Here is a 24839-nt window from a genome sequence, read left to right as displayed (position 1 = left end):
ATTTTCGATGAGCAACACTTATATCCGAGTCACTGTTATATAATTTAGACTACTTAGCATTACATACACAGGCTATTACGCACAGTCAATTCAGCCAAAGTTTTAATTTTCTCTCTCTCAATAGTTTTGAGCAGCTGCTGGTTGTCAAGATTTCTCCCCACACTGTTCTATATTTTCTAGACATGTATCTGAAACCTTATGGAAGAGAAACTCAAAGATCCCTGAGGAGCAGAGAGACTGACAGTGACAGGCAGAATAGAGGGCTCACTCTGAGCTTTGTGTCAATCACATTAAACAGCCTCCATATTATCCGGCACAGGCCTGGGACAGACGACAGACATCAGGCACCTGTAACTAGTCTACAGGGACAGGACTCTTTTTCTGCTTCTTTGACTGAACAATGTAGGTGATGGCAGGCTGGGATTTAGCCAATCACCCTCCACAGCAACATTATCATCATACTTTTGACATGATAATACAATACTGTATTTACTGCTTTCAGAGCAATAAACATATATTATTTGAGCCAGACATTTAACATATTTAAAATAGGATATTTTGATTATCCTTTATGTATTTTTCCATTATAAAATACTGGCTTTATAATGACTTTAACTCATAAAAAAAAGTTGAAGAATTTTCTTTCTTACACAAATAATAATCTTGATGTATATGTTCCTCACAAAATATTTCTTAAAGACAAATGTGACACCTTCAATTTGTTTTGTCAAATTGTTTTGTTTTGTTTCTTTGGCAGTCAGACAAACTGTCTAAAACCCATTGATGTCCCATTTACTGTCATATACGACAAAGAGCAGCTAGAACACAGAAGGTTTGGTATTTTTGCTTGAAAAATGACTAACAATTAATCGATTATCAAAACAGTTGCAGGCTAAGTTCATTACATCTCTAATTGTTTCCTGGTGACATCTTCAAATGTCTGTTTTGTCCGACTCGTAGTCCAAATCAAATTTACAATGATCTAAAACAGAGGAAAACTACAAATCCTCACAAAAGTTGGACACAGTTTTGGCAATAATGACACATAAAGGCAAATTTATAGTTTCCAAAACTGCAACTAATGAGTTTCATTAGTTCAATTTATTATTTTGTCCATAAAATGTCAGAAAATACTAAGGAATCCCTGTTATAATTTCCAACAGCCCAAACTGATGTCAAATGTTTTGGCCAACAGTCTAAAACCCAAAGATATTCACTTTACTGTTTGGTGTTTTTGTTGAGAAATTATTTAAATGATTAAATGGAAAGAGACATGAAATCTGATGTGCAGCGGTCATGATCTGTGCTGCATTCAAGGGTACAAATTCAACCACACACTCACCTTGTTCAACTCCTCTATCCTCCTGATCAGCAGTGGGTTACTGGACGAGTTCTCAAAATAAACATAATCTGCAGAGGAACAGAAAGGAGGAGGAGGAGGAAGAGAAAGAGAAGGAGCGAGGGGAGAATGGAAAGAGAAAGGAAAATAAATGTCAGTCAAGCATTGCAAGGTCATCCAAATATTCAGGGTGATTTCCAGTTGGACCACACTATGACAACTTAATTAGTCAACAGGAAAAGTGCAATACAGACATACACAAAATGTTGAATTAACTCAATTAGACACAGGAGATCCAGCCATAGTTGGGAGGTCTGACCCCACACACACACACACACACACACACACACACACACACACACACACACACACACACACACACACACACACACACACACACACACACACACACACACACACACAATCTGGCTCTCCAGTCCTTCCATTGAGACTGCAGCCTTGTATTTCCTCAGCCCTCATGCTTTCTTTGTCTTATTTTATTTCTGTGCTTGCCCCCCCCCCACCACACACACGTGTTTATTGCATGCAGGAGTGTTTGAGTTTATGTGGGTGTGTATGAGAGACTGCACATGCTTTAACACGCATGTGTGGCTTTACTATGCGTGTGTGTGTGTGTGTGTGTGTGTGTGTGTGTGTGTGTGTGTGTGTGTGTGTGTGTGTGTGTGGCTCCTGGCTCTGCTCCAGGCCCATTGGAGGCTTAGCTCTCACCAGGATGTCCCCACAGGCCCCAGTCTTGGTAGGGTGCCTGGTCTTAGCCCTGCATGTGTCTTGGCTGAGTGCTGTCAGATTATACCCCACACTTGGTAGGCTGCCTGGAGCCGGAGCTATCCTCCCTTCACCCCGAACCCCCCCCCCCCCCCCCCCCAATCCCCCACACTCCCCCAGGCCCCCATCTTCTTGACCGACTAAGCCAGAGATCGGCCGAAATTCCACCAGCATAACCATGATACACACTGACTCATGTTTATTTCCTGAGCCTCCTGTGTCCAGCACTAACTGGTTTAGGCACGTACCCATCATGTTAGCACACCCAGGATCTGCACGGACATCCGAATCTATACTGCATTTCTATCACTGCCAGTTAGAGGAAAAATCCACCTACAAACACTTTGTTAAACATTGCTAAAACATCTATCCATCACGTATCTTGTAGTTTCAATCCTCACAATGGAGACATTGGACCCAGAGAACGGTGAGCACAATCCTTGAAAACTGACTGTAACTCTTCATTGATTATTAAAGTAATGATTATTTACTGTTGGTCAACAAATCAATTTATCGACAAATCATTTCGTCTTTAGTCTCAATTTCGGTCTCAAGACATTTCTACCTCAGACTCACGAGTCAAATAATAACAAATTCAGTCTCTCGGGGACAGAAGAGGCAGAAACACTAATCTCTCCACCCGCAGTGATCTCAAACAGATCATAACGCAAAGCAGCCACAAGATTTGGTGGTGAGTAAGGGGCACACCTTTGACTTCTACTGAAAAACAGGTTCACACCCCTTCTCTAGAGCTTTCTAAAGGACACTGCACAAGTAAATATCAAGATTCAGGATTTCTGCAGTGTTCACCAAGTTAAATTTAAGACCTTCTGAACACTAGATAGACTGACATTAAAAACCTGTTTCACGTTTAAACCAGTGGGGACAGTGAGATTTACAGTATCAAATTTTTGTCAGTACTTCTTAGGTGTATATGACCATAATTCTTAGTAATATGATTAATTAATTAACATAACCTGGAACCAGATAAGTGGCACAAAATTATATATATAATTTTTTTTTTGTTTTTGCTAAAATTGACACTGGCCAATTATAAGTTGACGATCTCCTTAGTTAATGTGACAAGCAGTAATAATAACATTAGTAATAATAATAACTTATATAATAATGACAAAACACATTATAACTCCTCTAACTCCCGCAGGCAGAATCCAGATTACTTATTTTAATCTCCCGACAGCCACTAAACAGACATAGAAAAAGTTATAACTAATGTGACTGTCTACAGCAGGCAAGAAAAACTATTCAAGGCCTTTGTAAATAAAATTCAATACTTTCTAATATCTTCTAAGGCCCTGAGTTCAGTGCTTTTTAAGACCTGAACATGTCCCACTGGTAGAATAATTAAGTAAGCAGTGGCACAGGATAAAGTAAATTCAATTAATATATTCCTAAATATTTTGTATGCAGTGAATGATCTGTGTATGAAGATGTAAGAACTTCACACCTCCTCTTGTGGGTTAACCAAAGCAGCAGCAACAGCAGTTCAGAAAGCATGTACAGTGTAATTTCAATGACAGCTTCTTCTGGCAACCGCAGTAACACATTCTCTACTCTACATCGCTACGAGACGAGGAGAGATCGTCACATCGTGCCTATCTGCTCGTCACCCCGTAACAGCTTGTTACTAGACTCCACTGCAACTGTGACATCTTCGTCCTTCTGCTGAATATCAAATAGGCCAACTTGAAATTGAGCCGCGCTGATACAGAAAATGAAGATAAGACATCTGACTTGATCGTTTTCTAACACACAAGGGAGGAGGCAGCAGCCTGGGGGTCAGGGGTCAGAGGAACAGGCTTGTGACTAGTTGTGATCACCAGACTGGTTGTGTGTGGACTGAAGTGTGGACTGGGAAAGTGAATTAGACCCTATCATTTTATTAAGGATGGTTGAGGCAACCTCAAGCAACAAACTTGATTAGAGCTAAACAATTAGTCGATCAATCAATTACTCAATCATGAGATAATTAATCTGCAAATTTTTCTTGTTTTTTCCTAAAACAGACACAATGCAAGGATGTCATTGGACAGCTAATAAGCAAAAATGATCCAACAAATCAATAAATTGTTTTTAATCAATAACATCAAACTATTGATGCTTATCAAACATGAGGATCTGCTGTTTTTCTTCATCGGAAATGCAAAGTACATTAAGTATCTTTGGGTTTGGGATTGTTTGTCTTACAGAAAAAGCAATTTGAAAAAGTCACCTGGGCTTTCATCCTTTGGAAATCGTCACCTAAGAAGTTTCCTGAAAAGGGCCATATAGTTTGATACTAATTATACGTAAAATGAAGGAGTGATCAGTTGGTAAAGTTGGTTCCAATTATATTTCTACATCCTAAGATAGCACAACTTTAAGACTTTGGTTCAGAGGACAGAATGTGACAGCAGGTGAACTGCACATGCAAAATGTGAAGTATGTCCTCAAACAAACCAAAAATGTGGCATAAATGAAGATTAAAGTTTGCAATAATAAATGAATGAATAATATTTAAGGTTTTGGGGCAATTCCTTAATGGAAATTCACCTGGAAGTCGATAATAAACTCAGCAATTATTTGAAGTAACAAAAATAACCTAAATAAAATAGTCCTGCATGGTTCTTTCAAGTAAAGTAAATAGGAAATAACAGGCTTGTAAAATAAAGCATTGCCAACATTTCTTTGAATGCAAGTAATAATTGAGGCCACAACATGCCTGTGACGAATTCCCAGAGGTCAAGTTGTCTTCAAGTAGCTTGTTTTGTCTGGTCAACCGTCCAAAATCCAAATAAATTCAATATACATTGATATAAAAACAAAGAATGGCAAATTGTTATATTTGAGAAGCTGGAACCAGTGCAATATCCGCAAGAGAAATGACTCAAATGATTACTCCATTATAAAAATAGTTTGGGTTAATTCAACATTAACGGGACCGCATGTTCTGAACCTAGGATGGCTGCTAAAAGAAAAAAACATTCCCTGGAGACGTAAAGGTAAATAAAGCTGTCAACATTCAGAAGAACCCTGATCAAAAAGCTCAAAAACAGGGACAGGTCTCATGACAAACCACGGAGAGACATGTTGACGCTGAACTGCGGCCTTCAACGGTTGCCAGTTCTGAGGGACCCATTAATCGGGAGCCAAAATGCGTCATGAACGTTTCAAACCGAAGCTGAACCACATGTCGAACATTCAGTTTTGCTGTGGTGTCGGGTGTGAATTGCCGCCGCTCATTAGAACACTTTTTTTGGGGCGCTGGTGACGACACGTCTCCCAGTGCATTTAGAATCACTGTGAAGGTGGGATATTGGGCACAGATCACCGTCTTCCTTTTTCCTGGCATCGGGAACTGAAATTACCAAGAATGGAATCACTTTAACGTTCAACCCGTGTCCCCTCCGGCAAGAAAAAGCGGGAGGAAAACGGTTAAGTGACAGTCAAGAATGGGATGTTTGAGTGTTGGAGTTTCCACCATGTGAGGAGCCGAAGCCTGGTAGAGAGCGAGCTGGAGAGGAACTCAAAATGAGAGCAACAGAGAGAGAGGAGAGGGCCTGTAGGCACTGAGCAGCGTCACTCAGTCTCTCCATTTCCCATCAGCCCTCCCGCCGCCTCAACCCGCGTATAACCCCCCCCTCCCACCCACCCACCCTCATGCTCTCCATCCCCCGCTCTCCCAGCGTCAACCAATCACATGGCTCCGGCGCCTATGATGTCACAGTGCAGTCGAATTTAGTGCGAGCCAATCAAGGCATGTTACTGAGCCCCAAAAGAGAGAGTCTGCTGGGCTGATTCAAACCAGGCCAGAGAGAGACAGACAGTCAGGGAGACGCAGTGATGAGAGAGGGAAAACATGAGTTAACTGATGGAGTCTGGGTATGGACAGAGAGAGGGAGACTGGAGGGTATCAGACACACACATAAGTGCACAGCCTGATAGAGATGGAAATGGGCGAATGAGTAAGACACTTAAAATAAAGGCAAAAATCTGAAATGAATTTTAAAAAAAAGGTATAATAATCAGCATCGAAGTGTGGACTAATTGGTAAATCAGACCAACCAGAAAATTAATCTGCAACTATTTTGATAATTGATTAGTCATTTTAAAAGCACGAGTTCCAAACGTGTGATGGTTAAAGCTTCTCAAATGTGACAATTCCCTGCTTTTCTTTGTCATGGATGAAAGTGAACGGAGTATTTTTGAGTTTTGGAGAAATTATAGCAGCCACTTTTCACCATTTTCTAACATTTTACGGACAAAATCAAGAAGATAATCAGAGGTTGTCATAGACATACCCTGCTCATGGATTCCCATCTTAACCACTCAGCTTGTCAGTAAAACAGGCCTGGTTCACACGTTGGTTAGTTTGTCATGATGTTATCTGTGTTGACGTCTCAATTTAGGATAATCTGAGTTGTCAACAGTTCATAAAATGTTTAAAAATTATCAACATAACACAGACTAAACCTGTCAAAAAACCAGACCAGTGTTTTGCCACAGTCTTTATATTCAGCACAGAAAACAATATGTTCCACCTGCGCCTACCTGAAAAACTGCAAAGGCTGTGAAAAACACACATCTTTGTATGTCTCAGCACAGAAAAAGTATTGTCTCTGTCAAAGCTTGGAAGTTGTCTAAAGATGAATTTAAAGTCTGGACTGAACAATTCACTGCCTGAGAGATGTTGGTTTAACACGTTAAACATCCTCATACTGATCTTTACATTAATCTACTGCACCTCGGTACAGCAGTTCCTAAACTAGTGGTCAGGACCGGATTGTTTGTTATCTCTCCTTGACTCTCAAGAACTATTCAAATAAAAAAAAGAATTTGAGAGGGGAACATCACTTTTTGGCTGTCAAACTGTTCACAGCTCACAGACATTTGCAACCCGTGATGAAGGGTTTAGAGCAGGCACTGTCAAACTAAAAACTCTGAGAACTTGCGCAATAGTGTACTATATCTTACACAGAAAATTTGGTAGTACCTGATAATGAAAATAATCGGTATTTGCAGCCCTGCAGTATATCCTCTGCTACAGCATTCTGTCACACTATCTACCAACATTTTCTTATCACCTGATAGAGAATCAACAGTTTCTGCTGCTGGCTTCAGTAAAGCAGTTTTCTGCCCTCGCTGCCATGCAATATACTGTGTGCCAGCAGCGAAGCCTAATGGGAGTACACCTAGTGCCAAAGACGTGTAGCATCACTAGTAGAATCAACCGAAGAATGGGTCATGGTTTGGAGCCATATAGCTGGCAATATAATACCTGAATTTTGTTACTAGTACAGAAACGTTTTCAGGATGCCTCATTTTGGTGAGAAAAGCACTTTTTGTAACAAAAACCTCAACAAATTAAGCACAAACCTATAGTATTTAAAGATATCTTTAAACAAACAATCAAAATACAGGAACTTAAACCAAAATAAAATACTGTAATACGCTACAGAATTAAAATTCTAATCAGAATTTTCAGGGCCAATTTTATGCACCTGACAATATTCAATACACGGACACAGTTAATTTGGGATTCAAAAACCACTAAAGCTCTTTACGCACCCGTAGTAGGTACAGAGGTGGTGTCTATAAACAGTACATTATATATGACAGTAATGAAAAGGACTGGGCTCGAGGAACGAGAGGGACAGAGAGGCAGGATACAGAGAACGTGAACATCCGCCCACGCTTGTCCACGTGCGCATACCCCCTCAACAGCCATCCAGTGCTTATTCATAGACACACACACACACACGCACACACACACACACACGCACACACTGAGAGGTGTGTCTGTCATCCTGAGCAGCAAGCGTGGAATAGATTATGGCTCAGATGGAGGGTTTTCTATAGTAAAAGGCAGGTAATTTAATCTTCTGAATCAATCTGCTCCTTTTTCACACTTTAATATGACTTACTTTCCCTGATCAAACCTGGACACAGCTGCTCACATCTGTAGAGTGAGACTTAACCATTTATCTATCCATCCATCCTACCAATTCCTGTTGTCACCCCTGCATGATCAAAGTGAGCATGTACTTTTCAGACACTTACTGCTCTGCAACTCTCTTCTCTCTTCTGACCTGAGAGATAATCCACATTCAACACTAGAATGTAAAACATTAATTAATGTGAGCGTTTGCTCTGTTTAATATTATGTTTAATGATGTTTAAGCAGAGAGGGATTTGATCTAATAAAAAGTATTAGCATTTTAACTCCCATCACGCATCTATCCTGCAACTTTCGCTGCAGCAATTACTGCAGCTTGTTCTTGTTTAAATGTGATTAATCAGCAAACATGTGCAGGTTTTATTCAAAACTATTTTAGGGTAGTTTAGATGACCACATCTTGAATTTAATTAACTGTGGTCCTACAAAGATGTTACAAGGCAGCTAGCCCATAGCAAATCCTGTTTATTGTGATGGATGTATGTGCACTGTGCAGTTTGGCCTCTAAACAAATATGATGATAGGGACACTCTGTTGAAATAATCTAATAGCTGTCGTGTATCTGTTCAACTGACCATCCTGTATTTGGCAGGATGGCAGCGAAACAAGCCTCAGATCTTCACTCTGCGAGTACACCCACCAGATCTGCGAGAGAGGCAACTGCCAGCGTGGGCAATTAACACCAGCCACCAGCCAAGCAATGTGTGGGCACTGTCAAAGTTTGTAAGTTAGTCAGTTTGTAGAGTAGTAAACACAACAACACCTTTAGGCAGGTTCTGAATCATAACTGGCAGCATGGGGAAAATCCTCACCAGTCACGAGCCAAAAGAAATGCGGGTCCTGACACCAAAGTTTGTCACTTTTTAAGTTAGTAAACACTACAGCACATTTAGCACATTCTGCACAAGAGTTTTCACACTCCGACAGCCTCAGTGCAAGTATTAATTTAAAGGACAGGTGTATACATTTTCAGGCAAGTCTTAAAACATGCTTGTCGTAGTCATCGCTCCGATCTATATTAGTTATCAGGGATGTCACGATACCAGAAATTTGGTAGTTAGTACCATTACCAATGAAATTCCACCATTTTCAATACCACAGCAAAAAACAGAAAACAGAGGGTGCTGCACAGTCTGCTACCACACGCACATGCGCACACATTCATACAGTCACTGTGCAAGCAGCAGTTTAAATTGACTAACAAGGTGACAGACTGGTGGTGTGAAAACAGTCAGTGTTAAATTCTGACTGACTGAACGGTAATGAGCCTTTGAGGACGTTGTGTGTGGAGCATTGCTGCAATAGATGTCAGCTGTGGCAATTCGCAAACAATAACGGTAACATTTCAGGACGTGAACATTCGTTTACTGTGCCTGCCTTCTTCTTCTTCTTTTCAGGGTTTGACCAGTATAAAAAGGGCTTTAATATACATGGTCCCGGTCAGTCCTGGAAGAATCACATCTCCAGTACCTACAACATTTACGTTACTTTAGAAAAACAAGTATCGTCGACTTGGTACCAAAGTATTGGTTCTCATGACATACCTACTGGGTATTGAGATATCCTTTCCTGATGTGCTTTCAATGTCAGTGATAGGGAAGAAAATCCACAGTCCTTGTTCTGTGCAAAACTACATTAGAAAGTTTGAAGCTCAAGCTAAAAGCAGGCTTTAACAGTCTCTCAAAAGTAGATCTTCCAAAGTTACAGTCTTTTTAATAAAAAAATCCTTCCATTGCAGCTCTATTGCTCAGCAAAGAAGTGCTGTTTGGGAAAACACAAAGGGAATTTTCTACTAAAAAACCTTTTACTGTGGAAGATATCCATTTGATCTGTCAAACTAAGGGCATTCCTTTGAATGGGGGCAGGCCACTGGTGCAGCTGAGGTGCCAATACAGGGGGCTCTGACAAAAAATAAATTTAAAAAAAGGCAGGGTCATCTAGCAAAAAAGTTGAACTTAGCTTAACTCTTGCTGCAACTTAAGGCAACACAAGGTCATCCAGCGAGGTGTTGCGTTGGCCAAACATATACACGCGTGAATGCTTTATTTTTCTCAATTTACCTTGTGATCATCCTGACGAAAGTTATCATGCCGTCGTGATAACTTTCCAGTTTGTAAAATCCTGTCTTACAGTACCATAAACTTCTGTGCAGTGTTTTGGCATCTGAGATGCCTTAGAATTCACATTATCTGGTACTCTGGACTTCTATGAATCACTGGTACGTGAAGCAACACACCCCCACCTACGCAGCACCCTGAACACAGGACTGACTTCAGTCTGAATGACTGCTAAAACCTCATAATGGCTTCAGAAAAACTTAGGAATACATTTTGGCACAAACAATGACCATGGGTTTTGTCCTTAGGTCACTTACATTAGAAGTGCATTAGGATGGGATCTTAAAATGACTAGTGTGAACAGGAGGAATGACTGCAGAACGCAAAAACCCGTTTCAATATTCATATGGGCACAAGACTATTGTTTGAAGACAGACGTGAAACATTGTGAGCCTATCTTTTAAACTGTTCTATTCCCAGATCTCAACAAAACTATTTATTTTCTCATTGTCTCATGAGAGACTCATTTTTGTCAGAGCAATAAATCTGCAGTGACTCTCTGCAGGTTCAGACTTTTAAACTTCTGTGGCCTGTTCACATAACACTCTGGGCTAGATTTTCTTCCCTTCCCTCCCCGAGATGATAAGACGTATGTTTTAGCCTATACTTAGTCACAAACACTTTCCTGTGAATGGGGTAAAGTACGAGGAAGAAGCACTGCAGGCAACGGAAGAGTGGCTTGTGGCCTGCACGGTAAAAACAAAGACATCAAGGCCTACAAAGCCGGCTTTTGTCCAGGGTTCATTCACAAGGGAAGTCATTGCTTTTCTAAGATGATCCTGCATTGTCTTGCAAAGTAGCGGCCATCTTTCCAAGGGTTGGTGTCAGGAGAAGATTCAGTCAATTATGGTGCCTACTTTAGGCCTACATTGTGCTTGTTTTCAATCTAAATGATTTTTGTGACTGTGGAAAAACAATTCAACAGTATGTTTATTCAGTAGTATGATTTTTATGTGTTTTCATATTGGTTTATGTTATTACATGTTATTCACTTATTCTTATTGTTCTGAAAGCATACAAGTTTTCTAGAGACAAGACAAACGAGTTAAGTTGGTTGGTATCTCAGTTTAAGAGTCTAACAGACTGAAGAGACACACCAAATTCAGCAACATTTGGCTGGTGAAGTGTTAACTTTCAGCCCTGCTCTGGACGTAATCCTGTGCTCACTCAGGTAGGCCTTGTTTCATTTGACCAAATAAGAGGGCAGTGACGTTCACTACAGGCTATTTTTGATGCAGGTACCGAGCCAAGGAGAGTGGCAGCATTCCTATTACGCTAGACAATTGTCAGTCATTGCATGCAAATATATCCTCAACATGTAATCAATCACTTTCACTTTCCCTCCCTGTCTACTCGACACACATATGCTTGGATAGAGTAAAACAGAAGTAAAAATTAGGCTAACCGACCATTACAGGGAGAACAACAGACTACAATCATGTAAAAAGAAATATTAATGAAAAACTCTGGTTGATGGAAAACCAGACTGGACAGCTCACACAGGAAAAGGAAATCGTCCTATCCAAGCTACACCTGTCATCAACAGTATACCTGTCACGGAGCACCACACACAACGTTTTTCTGACACTTTTTGACAGTGAAATTTGTAGTGACCATTTTAGCAGTAACCTCACACTGAGTGAAAATTTTCCAGTACTGATATTTTTCTGTACTGGGCTTTTTTTTTTTTTTTTCATATCCAGTGATCCAATGAAACAAGCCCACCCCATTAGAAAAGTAGCAACTACTTTAATTAAGCTATGTTGTACAGTAACTTTCATATGACTATTTAACACAGTACCTATAGGATGTAAATCAGAGCAATATAAGCAGAAAATGAGTGGGAGGGGAAACGGGAATCTTAATTAGGTATTAACTGGATTTGCCTGCACAAAAAACAACAACAAAAAAATCTTGGTTGAAGATGTAAAAACAAAAAAAACAACAAAAAAAACCATCTTAAAGCATTTTTTTTTTTTGCTTAAATGCTTATTCCTATATTTCCCATCTCAGCTCTCGTAAGTAGGAAGTATCCTTTAACTTTTTTTTTTTTTTTTTATCCCTGGACTTACTCTGCGAAAGCATCCACTCCTTGCTGCTTCCCTGTAGGTCTTAAGGGGTTTTCTGCAGGTTAAGTGAAATACTAATAACGTTACTTACTATTATGAAAGACACGACCGGGCCGTAGTTGAATGGTACGCAAAACTTTTTAGAATTTGTCCGCCGTGTTACCTTAAATATACCTAAACACAATGCACGCTACTTTAGATGCATCTTTACATTGAAATAGTTGTTTGGGTTTATGCTAAGTTACAAAAAAACACAAAAGAAACGTGCAAAACCGGGGGCAGTTCGGTAAGCGAACCACTACTCTTCATCACCATCCTCCTCTTCACTCAGTCACCATCATCATCTGTGAAGCACAAGGCTGTTTAGCTTTAGGGAAATAAAAGAAGGGAAGGAAAAGACGGACCACGCTCTGTAAATACATAAAAGACCAGCGGCGAATCATGGCGAGTCCGCCATAAAAAAAAAATACGGGAAGCTCCTAAAATGTTGTCCCCGCCGCCACCTTACCTCCAACCCGGTACATGTTCGCTGCCATGACTGCCCCCGGTCCCTGGCTTCCTCTCCAGGTAGAGGGGAGGCTCTCTTCTCTCTCTCGCTGCCGGAGCTGTGTTAGCACTGCCGCCGCTGTGTGTTGGAAAATGGTGGATTGATCAATACGAAACAGACCAGCCGAGAGACCTTAAAGAGACAGTACACTTTATGTCTACACTCGAAATTTGGCGGCAGTATCTAAAAACTAAAGTCGTGTAACAAATTACTACTTTAATTATGCTAATGTCGTGACCGTTAACTACTAACAACCGTTTCTAAAATCTAACGACGCCATTATTTTCTTCTAACGGCTAAACCAACGGTTATATCATCAATTTTCTCAGTGAACATTACCTGATCAGTTGGTTAGTTGGTTGTTTTTCTTCTAGTTTAGATGATAAATGAAGAAGAAATAGTTTCTTGAAAGTATGCATGGTCCTACTTAAACTGCCCTGGTGTAGCTCAGAAACCAATGGTGGAATATATACATATCATATAATTATAATTGATTAATTGCAAATTTGTTTGCAATTTCCATCTTGTAGGCTTGTTGTTGAGGGACTTTATTTTAAAATCTAGTTTTAGTATAGTTTTAACTATTATGGTTTATATTGAGGTCATGTGTTGTTTTGTTTATGATGCTCTAATTTCTTCAGTGTGTCAAGGAATTATGAACTCATACCAAAGAAGTACAGCTCGTTACATTAGGCTAATAAATATTTTTAATAATTGATTGATTGCTTAGACTATACAATGTTTAAAAATAGAGGTAAAGTTGCTTAATTTGTCTGACCAACAATGAAAGATCAATCAGTTATCAAAATTGTTGACAATTTTCTGTTGATCGACTTAACAATTAATCAACTAATCATTTCAGCTCTAGAGTACAGGTTGGTTAGGTGCCTGGGGAAATATCAATAGGGGCCCCCTAGGTGTTGTCAGCTATGTAGCCTGGATTTATTCAGGTTGGAGTTATGCTTGGATTCATGGGAGCTCACCAGTAAGAATGATAAAGCTGTAACTTGTCCTGCAACAAAACTATCAGTCTCTAAAGTCCTGAAATATATATATATATTTAACCTTGTTGCACAACATTATAATTTGTCTACACAAAATATGAACTTGCGCACATGACAATGAAAACAATTCATTCAAGCCCTTGGCAGCTCCAAGGGGCTTTTTTTTTTTTTTTGCAACAATGAGTACCTTTACTTGAGTAAAAGTAGAGATATTATCAGCTAGGTGTAATTTATATGCAATTTCTAAAGTAAAATTTTGAATGCATCACTTGTAATTATATTTTAATAGTATTTTGTTTTACATTGTGGCATTGATAGTTTTACTTCAGTAAAGGATGTTAGTACTTCTCCCAGCACTGTCAGAAACTAAAAGCTACAGTAATAGTCACCATTAAAGTCTCATGACCCTCGTTTGAAAAATAAAAATACAGTGATATTTTCAGGTGAAACCCCAGTTGTGCACCTTTTAAGAGTCAGCTAATGAAACATTTAGAGTAAAAACGTTCGAAACTGGTGTTTTCAACGAGCAGAATCTATTTGGGCCTGTCTTAACCACTGAATCTCCCACAATGACAGAGACATATCCTTTTAAAACAACTTACCTGGAACTTGATGCATCAGAAAACTCAGCGTTCCTGTTCCATCTCTAAAGCCAAGGCTGTGATCCTAAATCCCTTGGCTCACTGGTGTTAGTTGAGGTCTGTGGATTAGATCTATGGGCAAGGCCCCATGGGGGTTTGTTCCAAAACGGAATAGGCTCATTTAAATTGAATTAATGTGTGCAAGAATGGTGACAGTAATAACCAGATAGATGTAAAAGATAATGTCATGTTAATTGTTAGGGTGTTTATCTAGTATGTTGTTGGTACTGAAATTATGTATCCTGGTTTATCTAGGCTACTTCATTCAGGGATGCGCACATAGGAATGCAGATTAATTAATTAATTAATTAATTAATCCATCAGACTTGGTCTCAGTATACAACACTGAATGCACCAACATTATCTTGACCATGTGCAATGAGGGCAGACCCAGTGACTGATGGTATGATATTACAGGATTCACAGGGGTCTGGTAACATGACAGGAAAGGTTTAGGACAATCAAGCTTATTACAACATTACAGCAACCTGCTTAGTTCATTGTAGGAACCTGCATGCATGTGGGCAAATACAAAGTGGGCAGGATATTGTAGTAAACAAACAAGATATTTTGTACTGCAACAAAGACCAGCAGCAGAATTTTCTTCTGTAACACCTACCACGCATACAGCTATTCTCCCTGAATTATATTTCCAGTATATCAAAATGAAAACACAATGGCTTCTAAAAATAAAAAAACAAACATAAAAGTACAGCTTTTGATATGAGTAAAAAGAGTGTTAAGCAGAAGGTGTCTTCTGTATAACAAGAGAGGGCAGGAATAGTATAGCTTGCCAGTGATAGTTGATTAGCTCAGTTTTCACTGTGGAAACAGGAGTACTGTAGAGCCTCGACGCTGAAGGAATGCTGTGGTGAAGGCTATATCTGATCTATACCATATGGAAGCCTCAATTACTGTGGCCTAACACAGGGGACTACAGTCTGCAGTCACATGACCGTTATAAGCCAATCGTGTGTACTTACAATATGCACTCCTGCTCAAGTGTGCAGTCTCAATGTTGGAACTGTGCTGCATAGGAGGGACACTGCATTGTGTCTCAGGGCTCTTTTATGGAAAAGAACGGGACACAGATAGTGTGCGTGTGTTTGTATGAGGGTGTGCACAACCATTTATGTCATTTAGACTAAAATATAGTGGATTTGAGAAGGTTTTTCAATGGTAATGTGCAAAGTGGGAGCAAAACTAAGAAGTGTTTTGACGTGGGCTATAATTTTATGTTAAAGAAACAAAAAGCATTATTACCCAATGGATATTCTTTCATGCTGTATATTTATTGCCCAATATACAGCATGCTGCTATGTGCAACATAAAGTGCATTTCTGTATAAAATACAGTCATTACCCAACTGAAAAGTGCTGCATTTTCTTGAGAACATTGCTCACAGTAGTGCACTTAATTTCAAATGCCTGCTTTGCTAATCAGCTTTCCCTTCCCTGCAATACTATAGAATAGAAATAGAAAATCCCACCACAATTTGTGTGTTATATATCATACAATAGTCGACACAAGTGAGCTGTCTTTTAAGCCGTTGTAATGTTACCCAATAAGCTGGGAGGAAAACTATGCCAATACATAATGTGGTCTTAATTAAAGGAAAATAGGTGGTCAACAATGTAGCCTTGTATTTGGGAACTGTGACTACTTTCATTAGAACTGTTTGTTTACTTGGCTGCTTGGTGCTGTGCAGATGTTCTTTTTGAATCCACTTGCTCCTCTGCCAGATGTTGCTGCAGTCAGGAAGACAGGCAGGCGAGCATGCAGGCAGAGCTCCACACAGCACAGCACAGTGCAGGTGTTCTCCCCGATGAATCTCAGTCTGCGGAGATGGTTCGGCCGAAGACACAGTGTCTGCAGAAACTCCCCAAAGTTAGAGTGGTTGCAGTCCTGGAGGATGACCTCTGACGGCCTCTCTCTCTGTCTCCTGCTTTCTCCTCCTCCCTTATCCGCTTTCTTTCCTCCACTCCTACATGTAGCAGCTAAATGCACAGGAGAGACAAAGACACAGAGGAAATCAATTAGCCCCGTTTCCTGGCACAAACCATTCCATATCTTTGATTGTGGTTCCTCATTTGTTCTCTCACTGGGGGTTGAGCTTGGATCTAGAGACACTATGGGAGGTATAGCAATAAAGAGTCTACTGTTACAGCACTATCTCCTCTGCACCTAACAGTCAAACACTGCATGGGTGTATTTCTGTATCAACAGTGGAAAAACACACAGGTTTTACCCAATTATCTTTATTAAAAAAAAAAAAAAAAACTACCTGAGTGTTCTCAGATGTTGGAAACACTGAAAGTGGTCAGCCAGGTTCAGTCTTGTCTGGTAACAACAAGCCATGCACCTCTTGCTTTGGCTCATGCTGTAGGTACAAAGTATGGTAAGTATTACTGAGCTCCAGTTTATCAACAGCGATGCAAAGTGACCCCAGAGCTTTTGTGAATGCATACACAAAACCGCTTGGAAAATATCCAAGAATGCTATAACACAAGTAAAATTTTTGATTGTCTGACAAGTCCTGAACGTGACAGTTCTCTGTTGCAGACTTCCATAGTGACTTGCCATTTTGTCACTGCTCTGAAAGCTTTGACACTAGGCAGCACTGACTCTTTTAATTGGGAATCTCTGCTGTAGGGGATCTGTCAGGCAGATTTCACAGCTAAAAATATCAGTAACTGAAGATATTTACTCCCTCCCAGGGAATCTTGCCGAGGACATACAGCTTGTAATTGTGTCCATCTAACGATAGGGGGAGCTATTGTACTTCTTTTGACAAAATGAGCAGTTGTTTCAAAGGGACAGATGCTTTGAGACCATGCAAAGTTGGATATACTCTTATCTTAATCTTAATCTTATGTGAAATGCACATTTAAGCTCCAAAATCACTGACAAAACATCCTAACCTAATGCCAACTGAAAACATCATTGTCTAAGACGTAGTTACCTCAGTCCACCAGAGGGGGTCATCACTCACACAGCCTTTTATTTTGTCCTCAGTTGCTCCCTGAAAAGCATCATGCAGAGGGAGAGGAAAGAAAGGCCAGCGATGCAGCCATCCCTAACAGAGGAAATGACACTTCAGTGACTACCATCAGGGCATCATGTAGACTTCAAGCATAACATAAATCAAACTTTGTCATTAGGTCCTTGTTATTGTCTCTCTGGTGGCGTGCTAGAAGGCTGCTTTACAGTGTGCTTTGCTTCTGTCTGTCATCTGTTACTGCAGACATGGGTCAGATGGAAACACTCAGCTTTACTTTGAAAGCCTCACAAGAAATCTTGGCCCTTATCCAAAACGGATTAACCATATTGCACTTGTGGGTTATTGATACTGTGACCTTCACGGAATGAAAGAGGAATGACTGTGCTACTGAGAAGAAAGACTGTGCCAGATATGGATGCAGACAGAAGGATATATGGCACTGGAAAAGATGCCTTTGGAAGGTCCCAGGCCCCACCTTGCAAGGGAATCCTGCGGCTGAGTGTCCACCCTCTTCCATAGGATCATGTGCCAAAATGCCAGGCACCGCCAGACGGGTGTTTTTTTTTTTTTTTTGTCAAACAGCTGATGATCCTCCAAATGTGTCTCCATCTTCAGACACTGGCAGTTGGTGAGAGGATGGTGCCGCATGGGGAAAACCCACAACCGTCAGACGTAAAAAAAAAAAAGAAGGAATCACTGGAATGGCAAATGGCTTCTAGAAGTCACGTATTGAATTTCAATCTCTATCCAGAAAGAATGCTTGTCATTTTATAAGTCGACACCATCAAGCCAGAGCTGCACCAGCTGATGTCAAGAACAAAGATTCACCAACTTCTGACATACAGTGGGATCCAAACGTCTGCCACCACTTACGCTATGGGATTAAAGCCTATAATGTGATGTGCATGTCAGGCAGTAATATTGGAACTGAACTGAGTACAATTGTTTACACTCCTACTTGTCATGTCAATTTGAACATTACTCGATAGATGTGCCCAGCATGGATAATTGCTTGGTCATTTGTTTGTAGGCTGTTAACCAGAGGGGCTGTTTACTATTAGTGTTGTTGCGTCTTGTGAGGTATTTGATTACACAATAAGTAGATTATTATATCTAATAAGTACTGATGCTTAGATTTATGGTTAGTCAATTCAATAAAAAAAAGTTTAAAGGCATCTCTGTCTCCAAGATACAAAAATATATCTACTGATCTCCACAGTTTTGCTTCAAGTTGCAACAATAAGTTGATTAGTCTATTGACAGAAAATGAAGCGGAAGCTATCAGTCATTTTTATAAGAAACTATGTCAAATTTCTCTGGTTCCAGATTCTTCTGTTTGAATATTTGTTGGTTTCATTATTTTCCTACAATTGTTAACTAAATATCTTGACTGAGTTTTGGAGGAAAAAAACAAAATATCTGAACACATTAGCTCTGACATTATTTGGCATTATTTCCTAACATCTTAAGAAATGGTTAATGAAGAAAATAATTGGCAGCTTAATCTATAATAAAAATAATGGTCAGTTCCTACTTTTATTTATTGGTTTTGGAATCGATTCTATGATAACTCTCAGACATTGTGTTTTTCTGCTTGTCTATTGTTTTTGTGTGTAGGCCAGACTTCCAGGGGATAAGGTGGCTGGAAATTTGGTGCTTTGAAATTTTATGTAAATATAAAAAAAAACAAAACATAAAAACACTTGAATATGAAGATTGTCTCTACTTTGTCTGGCTAGCCTGATAGTATTAGTCCCTTCTGTACACTGGTATTTCTTCCTTAGACCCCATGATGGCATTACAGCAAGATTTATGTCATACCTGGAAAGCCTCTTCAGGGGGATCAATAACCCTATAATGTATTAGTACTTTATGAGGTGAGTGCATATGGCGGGGAGATTGACACATCGTGTACTCCCACCTTTGATTGACGTGGAAATCTATTACACACATTGGATATGTTCACCATTCATTACACAACGTTGCCTTTTGCTTCACACTGAGTGATATCAATGAGAAGAGAGAGGCGTCGCCCGCTTCTTTCATCCTGCAGAGAACACGGTGAGGGAAAGAATGGAGGCTTGTCTCTTAAAGACCCTTACAAACACCTGAAACAGGATGGGACCTGGTAGAGCCTGCTTTGTTTTCCAACGCAGCACCACCCATGTTGAGAGGGGTCTAATTATACACCACAAGAGCCTGACACAGAGTACGCAGCAGGTTTCTTTACATCAAGTGGAACAAAATGTTTTATAGTCAGTTTGACTTGGACTAAAGCCGCGTAGGGCAGTTACATCTAAAATGTCCCTGGCTGTGTGGACCAAACAGACAGGCTTTGTTTAATGCTGAGGTAAAGAAAAATTTTACAGTGCTGAGCTTTTTATTATAAACTTTGGGCTCGAGAGAGGCCAAGCAGGCAAGACCCTGTCACAGAGGGCGATATTGTTTGTGGACAGACTTGGACTGAAGCGCCTGACAGATAAAAGACGTGAAGTTCTTTAGGGGCTTTCCAGCAAGCATCATTTCAAATATTTCTGACCTCAAGTTTTCATAATAACTTGGAAGAGCTAATGTTGAGGAAAAAAATACCATGAAATAGTTGTTATTGCCAAGAATATAAAACTTATTCTCTGAAACTACCAGTATGCTGGAAGCTGGTGCCAAAACAATTATTTTCATGAGTAAGTGTTGTTATTTTGCCAAATGCTGTACTGTACTGCTTAATGTGCATCTCTGGTAGAAACTAGAACTACCAACAAGCCAACACGCCAACAAGCCAAGTTGCAGGAAATATGGTCACAATCTCCCCTCAGTTACACCATGAGTGTTTTTGCAGGACATTATGATGTCACAGTGAAGTTGACCTTTGGCCATTTGGATATAAAATATCATCACTCCATTTTATCCTTATTGACATTTGAGTTAAATAATGTCATAATTAGTACATGAATTTGTGAGTTATGGCCAAAAACTTGTTTTGTGAGGTCACAGTGACATTGACCTTAAACCACCAAATTCTAATCAGTTCATCAATGAGTCCAAGTGAATGTTTGTGTCAAATCTAAACAAATTCCCTCAAGGTGGTCTTGAGATATCACATTCAAGAGGCCAAAACTAAGTTTTGTGAGGTCACTGTGACCTTGACCTTTGACTGCCAAAATCTAATCAGTTTATCCTTGAGTCCAAATGAATGTTTGTGCCAGATTTGAAGAAGTTTCCTGAAGGTTTTACTCAGATATCACGTTCACAAGAATGAGACAGAAGGACGGACAACCTGAACACATAATGCTTTCAGCAGAAGAAAACAGAAACTAAAGTGGTCTAATTCTCGACAGGAAACTGAATACAATTCCTCTACTATTAGTGTGGAACTCTTACACTGACTGATAGCTGACCAGTTGTCTGTGGCTGTATTGAATGACTCGGTTGCTGATTAATGGTTGATGAATGAAGCTCACACAGCACAATTACCACTGATATATCCGCTGAGTAAGATGGAGTCTTTACAACGTATTGATTCTTAATCAGTTACACTTAACAGGCTGCCGCAGAAACACAAACGTCTAAATTAGTCAGACAAACTGGATCTTCGGTGAGATTTCACAAAGGTCAGGAATGTAGAAAGCCAAAATCTACTGCTATCTTGAATATAGGTTTAAATGGCAGCAGTGGTTCAGTTATCTTCAAGTAGGTATTTCATCAGTGAATATTTGTCCTAATATAATATTTTAATTAAAAGCTAATGCAAACATGAGGATAGAAGGTTCTTTGTGTTTAAAGTTGAACTCCTATGTGCACCAATAGAGAGATCCCCTCGGAAATGACAGGGAGCTGTGTGAGAGGGAGGATCACAGGACATGTAGATAGCGAGATCAAAACCTCCAAGAAACTCATGCCAGCTGCCTTTACCACACCCTCCCTCCACAGGGACCCTCGCTGGGATTCATCATGGGTGCCGTGCCTCTATTACACCCCCTTAGGAACAGCAGAGCACATGTGCCCCATCTCTTCATGCTGTAAACAAACTAGAAAATTAAATTAAATGACAGATTTATTGAATATATTCAGTACGCATCAGCTAAAAATAGGCTATTTAGATTAGACAAGGGAGCAGTGAAAGTGCATGCAGTGGAACCAGTGACCAGTAAAGTCGTTTGCCAAGTACAACAATACACCCACATCACTAAAAATGGCATTCAGTGGAATTTAAACCCTTCACAGTCCCAGTGGGGGTAACATACTTCAAAATTGACTGTCCACGGCTTAAGAAAACGCAAGGGCGCTCACCCATCTGCTCTTAGAAATACTGTAACGGAGCCACAAACAAATGCGTGTTTTGTCTGTAAAAGCCCCCCAGGGACATGGTCAAAAGGCCCACTGTGTACGTATGTGATGGGTCAGGGTTGATGAGTCAACGTGATGTGCAGACCTGAGGGGGAACTTTAACAAACAAGAGCCCCGATTTCACCAGATAGCTGATGAATATCAGGATAAATTATGTTGAAACAGTCTCCTAACCTTTATTTATAATGAATGGTCTCCAGCTGGTGTGGCTGCAAGACGACCTTATAACGAACCCATAGAAATTGTATTCAATGAGTTACGCTGAGAAGTTCTAGTACATCATAAAGGCTGGATTACCCACCTGGAAAAGGGGGCTAATGCAAACACTGCATTAAATTAAAAGAACAGTTAGATTTTTTTGGGAAATACACATGTTAGATTTCTTGGCCTGGACCAAAACAGACCCCAAAAGTTCCAAATTTACAGCATATCAACAAATTTGTACAATATCAACTAAGGCAGGTTGTGCATTATTACCTGATCTTAGTCCTGCCTTATTGAGAGGTATGGGTCAAAAACTACTTTTAAGATCTGTACATTTGCTATTTATATTCTGCTCACATGGTGTATATTAATAAACAAAGTTATATTTATTCAAATTGCAAGAAATTAGAAGTTCAGTTGTATTCCAGCATTTAGTCCTCGCAAACAAGGTACTATGTTCACCTGGGCTTCAGGGAATAACGATGGACCTTTTTCACAATTTTCTTTATATACTTAACAGTAAATCAGTTATTAAAAAAAATAATCATCAAACTTATAGATAATGAAAATAATTGTGATGATGATGATGGAATAATACTACCATGCCAAGGTTTTCTGTGTATCAATTACTTGAACAGAAAAATGGAAGCAACCCTCATTCACACCATCATTATAAAAAACCCTCTGGCCAGGACAAATCTATTCAAAAAAAATCATTCATACCAACTTCCATTAACATAATAAAGAAGCGCTTACACATGGCAATTCAAGAGTATGGGTAAGGTCCATCACATAATTAGACACAGAGAAAAGGGGGCAGATAAAACTGTCCTTCAGTCTTATCCACAAGATACAGTATCTGTCCATTAAAATCTCACCGACCACTCAGTCTCCTAGTCTGTCTGTCACCCGACATATACTGTAGCTTATCATCTGCAGAGAATGTTTAATCGTACCCCTGTCTCCTAGCAGAGCTAAACATAGGCTGCTGTTTCTAAAATAATCGCCACTCTGGACTGGGTGTTATGGGAACATTTCAATAATTAATTCAGCCTCTTTTTTTTCTCTCTCTCTCTCTTACTCAAAGACACGCACATTCTCCGCCAACAGACCATGTGTCGTCCATGCAAACACTGTGTTCTTACATTTTCAGAAATTCCACAGCTGTCTGAGGACTTTTAAATGATGTGCTTGTGCGCCTTAAATAGAGGCCTCAGAACCCCTGAATCTGACCTAAATCATCTGGTTGCCTCTCTCTTGCACTTGTGCCCGTTTGCTGAAAGAAGCAGCCTGCTGTGGTCTTGGGCTGGGCTCGGGCTGACCGTTATGTGGGCTCCTCAAAGCAAACGAAATGTCACGTGGCTCGTGTGGATTATGCTGCATTTACATCTGTGAAGCCTGAATGTGTGAGTTTGTGTACGGGGGTGAGACGGACAGGAAGCAAAAAGGAAGGAACTGAAGGCAGGGACACTGGATTGATACTGTCTGGGGCCAAAGGCGGCTCAGGCACCTGTTTGGCCTTGGGACACGGGGCTTATGTAATGTGTTAGGGTGAATAGTGTTTAGGACAGGTGTTGCAGCTAGAATCTATAAACATCCCTCTGCTGTTGGCTGGGTCACAGCTCAGGCCTGGTGAGCCTGCAGGCCAAAGGGTTCAGCACTAACACTGTTATTTGTTTATTGAGTTAAATTCCTACTGGATCTATTCTACTGATGCAGAGAAATATAAAAGGTCCTACAAACATATTTACTTAGTCAGTGTCTTACTATGAGCGATGTTCCGGATATAAACAGACACTATTTTCTGCCCAGAACATTTTTGGTGATTTTACTTGATTTTGTTTGTACTATATTTGCCTTTTTTCTCTGCTGTGAATAGGACATTTGTCTTTTCCCCAATCAGAATTTGGCAATGCTTGAATCAGAATCTGATGAAGGCTGTAGAAAGTTAAGTTGGCAGCACTGTCAATCAAACCTAATCAAGTCCCACCAACATATTTCTGATGAAAACAAGTGATTGAATGTGAGACTAAATAATACACACAGATCATTATTTTCCCGAATGTTAACTTTGTTTGAGGTGGTATTTTCAAAGAGTCTCTTACAAATAAGACGACCATGTTTCCAGTGAGTTGTCATAACTGTATTCAAGTAGATTTAACTTATACTTGTCTGAGTGCATTTCAAAATCTGTAAGTCTGTGTTCATGTGTATTGCATTCACCAACTATTTAAATGGAAAGATTGGAGAACACAATTATGCTATTTCAGAAAAACTAGGAGGATATTCCTACATTATCTAAAAGAGGGGTTCAGATTTATGCAACAATGGCTGAGATATGTCCATAGTAGGGTAAAGCTCCAAAAACACTGGATCCCACAATTCCCATAATGCCTTATCTCAGTATTCTCTTTCATTAGACCCTTGCTGCCTAGTAAATGCCCATAAATTCAAACTCCAGATATTTCCTCAGATTTTCAATCTTCCAGAGCCTGACACAACTTGACACTTGAAGTGTCCCTTTAAGAATGCGTTTTGTTAAAACAAAGATTAGGATATGTCACATTGTCTTGTGTTTTTCCACCCTTGTTTGCTTTATCCTAAGTCTATAAAAGCAAAGTACTAACATGCTTTGAGGCCCTGAGGATCACCTCACCCTTCTCCCTCCAACCCTTTTCTGTCTATTCCTGTCTTTACCCGTGGGGCTGGATGCTTGATCTGCTCTGCAGAAAACAGTGTAGGTTTGAACCAAGCAGCAGATCAGAAACAAGTTTAAAGTAAAACTAGTGGCCTGGATATGTCCACTTCAGGCTCCCCGGGATTACCCACTC

General features: G+C 39.9%; 1 protein-coding gene and 1 long non-coding RNA gene across 4 annotated transcripts in view; both read right to left on the bottom strand.

Moving 5' to 3' along the window:
* The window catches only part of mta1 (metastasis associated 1), a 42096-nt gene extending 29204 nt beyond the window's left edge, over positions 1–12892 (bottom strand). For all 3 annotated transcript variants that reach the window (XM_056393093.1, XM_056393095.1, XM_056393096.1), the window contains exons 1-2: positions 12776–12892; positions 1343–1410 (exon numbers count right to left, since the gene is read on the bottom strand). In XM_056393093.1, coding sequence (XP_056249068.1) covers positions 1343–1410; positions 12776–12803 — 96 coding nt within the window. In that variant the 5' untranslated portion in view covers positions 12804–12892. The remainder of the gene's footprint in view (positions 1–1342; positions 1411–12775) is intronic.
* A 2807-nt stretch (positions 12893–15699) lies between these two features.
* Positions 15700–19212, bottom strand: LOC130180426 (uncharacterized). Its single transcript, XR_008829402.1, has 3 exons — positions 17422–19212; positions 16744–16839; positions 15700–16456 (listed from the first exon to the last, which is right to left on the bottom strand). It is a non-coding gene; the product is annotated as an uncharacterized LOC130180426 (long non-coding RNA).
* Positions 19213–24839: the final 5627 nt, after the last annotated feature.

Source organism: Seriola aureovittata, chromosome 13, assembly GCF_021018895.1.
Source record: "Seriola aureovittata isolate HTS-2021-v1 ecotype China chromosome 13, ASM2101889v1, whole genome shotgun sequence".
NCBI classification, from domain to species: Eukaryota; Metazoa; Chordata; class Actinopteri; order Carangiformes; family Carangidae; genus Seriola; species Seriola aureovittata.
This window is presented reverse-complemented; position numbering and strand designations above follow the sequence as displayed.